The sequence below is a fragment of the Sinocyclocheilus anshuiensis genome, unplaced genomic scaffold (assembly GCF_001515605.1).
Source record: "Sinocyclocheilus anshuiensis isolate Anshui unplaced genomic scaffold, SAMN03320099.WGS_v1.1 scaffold91, whole genome shotgun sequence".
Classification (NCBI taxonomy): domain Eukaryota; kingdom Metazoa; phylum Chordata; class Actinopteri; order Cypriniformes; family Cyprinidae; genus Sinocyclocheilus; species Sinocyclocheilus anshuiensis.
In genome coordinates, this window is record NW_015552636.1 from 429,365 (window position 1) to 436,767 (window position 7,403).

The 7,403-nt window shown below is 40.4% G+C and overlaps 1 protein-coding gene across 1 annotated transcript; it reads right to left on the bottom strand.

Annotated features, from left to right (window-relative positions):
- Nucleotides 1–1,489: 1,489 nt before the first annotated feature.
- On the bottom strand, nucleotides 1,490–3,643 carry sstr3 (somatostatin receptor 3). The gene has a single exon (XM_016458156.1). The coding sequence runs from the start codon at nucleotides 3,269–3,271 to the stop codon at nucleotides 1,952–1,954; it is 1,320 nt and encodes a 439-aa protein (XP_016313642.1). The 5' UTR covers nucleotides 3,272–3,643; the 3' UTR covers nucleotides 1,490–1,951.
- Between the last annotated feature and the right edge of the window lie 3,760 nt (nucleotides 3,644–7,403).

Genomic DNA, 7,403 nt, shown 5'->3' on the forward strand with positions numbered 1-7,403 from the left:
GATTCAGAAATATCTTGCACGGTGCACAGATGCATGCTTGCATATATTTTATGTCGTATGAACTGTGCAGGAGACTGAATATTTACTAAATATTTGAAAAAAAAAAAAAAATCAAGGCAAAAACAACAGTTATACTCGAGGTAGCTGCAGTCACATTATCGCAGTGATTTCTCTGGTTCTGAACACATCGACTGTTGCAGTGCATGCACTGGAGCTTTGTTCAGAATGCATGTAATGCACATGTAAATGGATATATGAATCAGATTGCAATGCTTAGGGTTTCAGAATCTGAAATCAGATTGGATTCATTCGGATTGTGGAAATTAGTGCATGTAAACAGATTGATGTTTTCAGTACATGCACCCTCATAATGCAACTATCATGAGATTGAGGCAAACACGTACAAAAAATGTAAACACGTTACTGCATTGAGATATGTCAATAATATGGTATATTTTTAATACATATAGTACATTTTTATAGCATGGAATGTATGAATGAAATCTAGGTTTCAGGCCTTTATCATTTGCACTGTTCAGTTTCACTTCAGCAATTCAATGACATAAAGAAAACAATAAACACAAAACTGCACCAGTCACCAAACGGTCCGATATTCAGCTGCTCTCTTTGGTTTACATGCTGTATGCTCTCCATATATGATTTGAATAAACTATTTCTTTTTTATTTTTTAAATAGACAAGTTGGGGCACTACCATTTAAGAAAAGCCAAAGAGTTTATTAATTGTAGCAAATAAATGGAGGGTGATTTTTTTAGGTGGTTGCTAGGCAGTTGTTTAGGTGTTCCTGTGGTTACTAAGGAATTGCTATGCGGTTGTCTAGGTGTTCAGGTGGTTGCTATATAGTTGTTTAGGTGTTCATGCGGTTACTAAGGAGTTGCTATGTGGTTGTCTATGTGTTTAGGTGGTTGCTAGGGAGTTGCTATGTGGTTGTTTACGTGTTCAGGTGGTTGCTAAGGAATTGCTATGTCGTTGTCTAGGTGTTCAGGTGGTGGTTGCTATGTAGATGTTTAGGTGTTCATGCGGTTACTAAGGAGTTGCTATTTGGTTGTCTATGTGTTTAGGTGGTTGCTATGTGGTTGTTTACGTGTTCAGGTGGTTGCTAAGGAATTGCTATGCGGTTGTCTAGGTGTTCAGGTGGTTGTTGCTATGTAGATGTTTAGGTGTTCATGCGGTTACTAAGGAGTTGCTATTTGGTTATCTATGTGTTTAGGTGGTTGCTATGTGGTTGTTTACATGTTCAGGTGGTTGCTAAGGAATTGCTATGCGGTTGTCTAGGTGTTCAGGTGGTTGCTATGTAGCTGTTTAGGTGTTCATGCGGTTACTACAGAATTGCTATTTGGTTGTCTATGTGTTTAGGTGGTTGCTAGGGAGTTGCTATGTGGTTGTTTACGTGTTCAGGTGGTTGCTAAGGAATTGCTATGCGGTTGTCTAGGTGGGGAGTTGCTATGTGGTTGTTTACATGTTCAGGTGGTTGCTAGGGAGTTGATATGTGATTTGGTTACTCACTGGTCATACAGGTTTGAAAGTAATTTATAAAAAAAAATTGCTAATGTAATTGTTAGAGGATCTATACAGGCATCTCGACTTTGTTGTTTCTACCAATAAAGTCTGATTTTGGCGTCTGGAACTTCTTGACTCGAGATTCTTATGCAAAAGAGAGAAAAAAATGGCAGCAAAAATAAGCACACTTAGTGAATAATCAGAATAATGACAGGAGTGAAGAGGTTTGCTTGTGTGATGTAAACCTCGATTAAGTCCTAACTCTGATGGAAATCACATTATTGGTGCACATGCAAACACAATCAGTTTCATCACAGATGGACATACAAATAAAGAACAGGAGCAAAGGTCGTGTTTTCTGATTGGTCACAGTTGGCAGTGTTAAATGGATGGTGCATTTAATAGTCATAAATGAACATTCACATTTCACATTACAAGCAGCTGATCTCCAGGACTGAGCGTTTGTCGTCACTGTTCTCCGGCAGGTGTTTGTGTGTCCGCCGCGCTCCATTACGGACAGCTGCGGGGTCAGAGGTCGCTTCACGCCGCGCATCCATTCCCCCCACAGCGCCATCCTCGTGACGCCCGTTCCGGAGTTTCGCCATCTCTCGGTCTGCGTTGTGTTCTTCCACTTCGCTCACCTTCAGATGTTCCCTTCGAATCTCTTCTAGCGGTAACGCAACCATTCCCGTCCCCTGCGGCTGATCCCGGTTTTCCACGCGCCTGGAGGACCTGCACAAGGCTTTCCGGAAACCTCTTTTAAAGTTATCCGACAGAAAACCGTACAGAATGGGATTCGCGCAACTGTTGGCGTACGAAAGAACCACGACGAAGTAATACAGCCCTCTGAACTCTCCCGGCAGGAGAACCAGCAGATTCACGATGTTTAAGATGTAAAACGGCAGCCAGCAGAAGACGAACACGGCCACGACGATCACCACCATTCGCGTGATCTTGCGCTCGGATTTCCGGCGGCGGATCGATGTGGCGCGGACTCTTCGTCCGGAGCTGCGCACTTTAACCACGATTAGCAGGTAGCAGAGACAGATGACCGTCAGAGGACCGAAGAACCCAACAGTCGCGGTATACACGATGAACGCCGCTTTCCAAACCTCCGCTGGCTCGGGCCACACGATGCTGCAGTTCCCGTCGTCCTGCAGAACTCCAGCGAACACAACCACAGGCAAAACCACCACAAAAGAAACGCCCCATACGGTGGCGTTCACCGTTTTGGCCACACGCGGCTGGCGCCACCTAGAGGACTGGAGAGGATGCACCACAGCCAGATAGCGGTCGATGCTCATCACCGTCAGGCAGAAGATGCTGGTGAACTGGTTAATGGCGTCTACGGTCATGACCAGGCGACACATGAGCGATCCGAAGGGCCAGGAGAGCAGGCCATTCTGAACGGCGAGGAACGGCAGGCCCAGCATGAAGAGCTCGTCTGCGATCGCCAGATTCAGGATGTAGATATTGGTCACCGATTCCGCCTGGGAATATCGCAGCACGATGTGGATGACCAGAGTGTTTCCGATCAGACCCACGACGCACACGGCGATGTAGACGAGAGGGATGAGGATCCCGGCGACTCCCGGCGCATAATCCGGAGTTCGGCCATCGGTCCAGTTCTCCGTCGGAAACAGAAACGGAGGAGGGAAGGTTTGGTTGGGAATCACAGAGGAGGAGGATGCATTAGTCCACACTGGAGCTGCTGCTGCGGAGGGAGGTGAAAGATCTCGATGTACCTCCATTGGTTTAAGAGAGATTGAGCCTTACAGCGATCAACTGCTGCCCATCTGATCTACGAGTGAGACAGAATACTGGTTACTCAATGGGTCTACAAAGACAGACAGATTTAAATAAATAATTAAACCCAAAAATGATCCTGGCAAAATGTGTGACTTTTCCATAAAGCTACAGCATGCAGTGACCATGTCTGTTAAACCAGACCCAAGACATCATCACAGTAGTGCATATACACTAAAAAAACAGTACTTTCATTTTCGAAAGGCATGCCTTTGTGCCTTATTTATCAATATTGCATATTACTGTTTGAAAGGATAGTGACCCAGTGACAGCATTTGTACCATTACAAAAAATTCACCAAGGTTTTATGATGGCATATAGGCGCCTGTATATTTTTTGATAGCATGCTTCATTAAGTGATATATACCAATCTAATAGACTCTTGTTTCTGTCACAGAATAAAAACATAAAAAAGTAATATGCGACTTTTTATCTCACAATTCAGACTTTTTTCTCATATTTGCGATTACATGTTATAAACGCTTAACTGCGAGTTTCACAATTTTGAGTCTTTTACCCTCAGAAGTGAGTTTATATCTGACAATTCTCTTGAATTTCTGAATTTACATTTCACAGTTGTTGTTGATTTTTGTTTCCACCATATAATAAAATATAGGTACAAGGTTTTATCTCACAGTTCTGACTTTATATTTCTCAATTCTGAGGAAAAAGTCTGAATTGTGCGATGTAAACTCAGAACTGTGAGCAAAAATTCTGAAGTGTAGGATAAAAAGTCACAATTACCTTTATTTTTTTCATAGCTTCTATACCATTTACTTCAACTACAAAAATCTGCTTTTTACCCTAAAATGTACTAATAACCACCATAACAATACAGGTGTTAAATTAATTGTAAGTGTTAATAAAATATGGCCAGTACTCACATAGTGTAGTGTCATACAGTATCAAAATGTAACACAAAAACGAATGTACATTCATGAAAATATAAAGAAACAAAACCATTTATATAAATAATAATCATATGTGATGTGCCACGCATATTTTCCAAAAAACATAAATTTGACAGAAAAATGGCATATAATGCAATGGATTTCGCAGTAACTTACAGCATTTTTGCAGTTTCTCTCTGTAAATTTACAGACCTGTTTACAGTGTGTGCTATACAGTAAGACTCCTGAAGTCATATGATGCACAGACATTAAAGTGATGCCCAACACTTTTTCCTGCATGTGTGTAAATGTGTGTAAATGTGTTTGGATCTTTTGTCATTCTGGTTTGGAATGATATGCATGTGAACAAATGATGACAGAACGTTCATTTCTGAGTGAAGACACTAGAACTGAAGTGGACTTAAATGTTTACTGAGAGTTCATCTTATTTATTGCTGTTTCTATATAATTACTGACTCAAACATGAACATGAAGCCTGTGTTATAAATCGAGCGCAGCGGCACAGAAGCACGTCTGAGGTACAGGAACGCGATCCTGGACCCCGACCGGGTGGGAAATGAGCGGCAGGGACAGAGAATGCTGCTTGATTGTGTTTGTTCTGTCAGGTAGCGTTGGCTGATGTTGTCTCTGCTAGAACACTAATGCAGGATAATTAGTGCACTACAGCAGCGGCAGCGGCGCAGACCGACCCGACGACTGCGTGGCTCCAGCTAAAAAACACTTTATTAGGAGCACAGGAAGAAAACACAGAGTCTGAGATGAATATATAGATGAAGTCTAGATGTCATTGGCTGCTTCTAGTTCATCCTCCAACTGAGCGACACCACTTATGATGCAAAAATCAAAGCACTGGGTCATTATTTTGCCTCTTATTCTGGTCTGTTGTCATGCTTCGCAGCTTCTGGAAACACACTCATACGTCTCAATAAACAGTCCTGCCAGAAAAGCCAGAATGATCATTAATAATAGAAAACATGAGCTCATTGACCAGCCCAGTGAAAGGCTCAGGCATATTATGTTTTATTGGTCACTGGCTAGAATAAATATCTGTGGACTGTGTCACATTAGTGAAATTTCTGGGCAAAAATAGTCACTTTGACTTCCACAGTGAATTGCCTTGACCAACCTGAATATGAGAAGAATATGCAATGAAAAATTGTTTGCCCCACCGCCCCAAAAACTCACAACCATATGGAAACCCATTTCCACCAAAAAAAAATAAAAAATCATGCTTTGGTAAGCTATAATTATGAGATGAAAAGTCAAAATTATTTAAATGTCTTAATTATACTAACAAAATATAACTTTAAATGTAATTTCTGTCAGGACCACTATCGTCAAAGATGATTGACAATTAGCATACAGTTTGGATTGGCGGTATGGTTCCGTTCTGGGCAAGAACTCCCTGCGCATCCATGCAGCCTAGCATGGATAAGAGCAGGGAGAGCAGCAATAACCCCCCCAGGGTAAACAGAACAGAACCAACATAAACGTATTGCAGATATCGTTAAAGTTCAATAATGTTATGTACACATTTTAGAATTAGTCTGATTCAAAGGAGAATCAGAAGGCTGAATCCTGACTGACAGAGGAGGAGCTGGGGATGGAGGAGGGTAATTAGCTATTGAGCAATGCAAAAACTGCTGATACTACTGCGGGACCTTATATATGAATACTTAGGTGTCGTATTCCCATAGGTTGATGGGGATCAGCTGAGAGTCAGCTGATGCGAGCTTGACTAACGTGACCTGCCAGAACTAACGCTACGCTTGATAATTATGACAAACTAAGCTGAAATTATGACATACTAAGTCATAATTATGAGATAAACATACAAAACGACGACGGCAAAATTATGACAGCATGTAGAAATTATGAGATAAAAAGGCAAAAATTGACTATATCATAATTTAGAATTTTTGATTTTGAACTATGTCATAATTTCGACTTTATCGCATAATGACTTTTTGTCATAAGTTCAACTTTTTAAACTTAACTGACTTGTCAATTTCATCTTTTAAAGTCATAATTTTGACTTTTTTTATCTCATAATCATGACTTTTTATTTCAAATTCGACTTTTTATCTCAATTTTGACTTATCTCATAATTATGACTGTAATCATTTCAACTTAGTATGTTAATTACAACATTTAAATTGATAATTTTGACACTTTATTGCAGAATATGATCCAGCGTCAAAATTTTAATCTCATAATTATGACTTAATATGTCAATTTTGACTTTATCTCACAATTATGACAGCATATCAATTTAACATTTTTAAACTCAAATATTACTTAGTATGTCAATTTTAACTTTTGAAGTCATAATTTCGACGTCATAATTACAGATGTTTCTGGAAGATATTGATCATAGGCCTCGCTGATCTGAACTTCTGCACCTCAGTTTCTGAATGAACATTGCCAAAATTCACCACAATTAACGCATTAGGTAAAGGATTTTCAGCACAAGACTAGGTAAAGACTTATTGCGTGAACTGTATGGTGACTAATAATGAGGTTCTGCAGTCATTTAGAGTGGATGAGTAAATCATGATCAAGATCAGGAACATGCATTAGGAGAATAAATTGAGCTCACTTTGATTTCTTGCTGATTTTAGTGCCCAACTTACAGATGGATGTTTTAGACACCTCTAATGCATAAGGACCGGCGATTAATCATCCCTCCTGTGTGTTTTTGTGGATCTTTTATGCGTCAGTTTTTCTCTTTCTGCAGGTAAAAAGTCACCCAGCTTCACCTCTTCCATCCATTATGATCTAAACGCTCTTCCAGTAATTTACTCTAGAGTTCTGTGCATTATTTTCTGTACTGACATTTACAACTAAAAGAGACGCAGAGACGTTAAAGACCTCATTTGATGACGCGCATTAAAGGTGATTACTGCACACATACACACACACACACACACACACACACAATAGAGAAAAACATCTAGTGTTTGTGTCCACAAAGAGACATCAGCGGCAGTAAACTATGCAAACACCTTCATCATCATCATCATCATCATCATCATGTGTGCATGAATGTGAATCTTGGTAAATAAGATTTATGGTGCAACACAAAGACCAGGATTTGCACACACACACACACACACACACACACACACACACACACACACACACACACACACACACAGACCGCTGT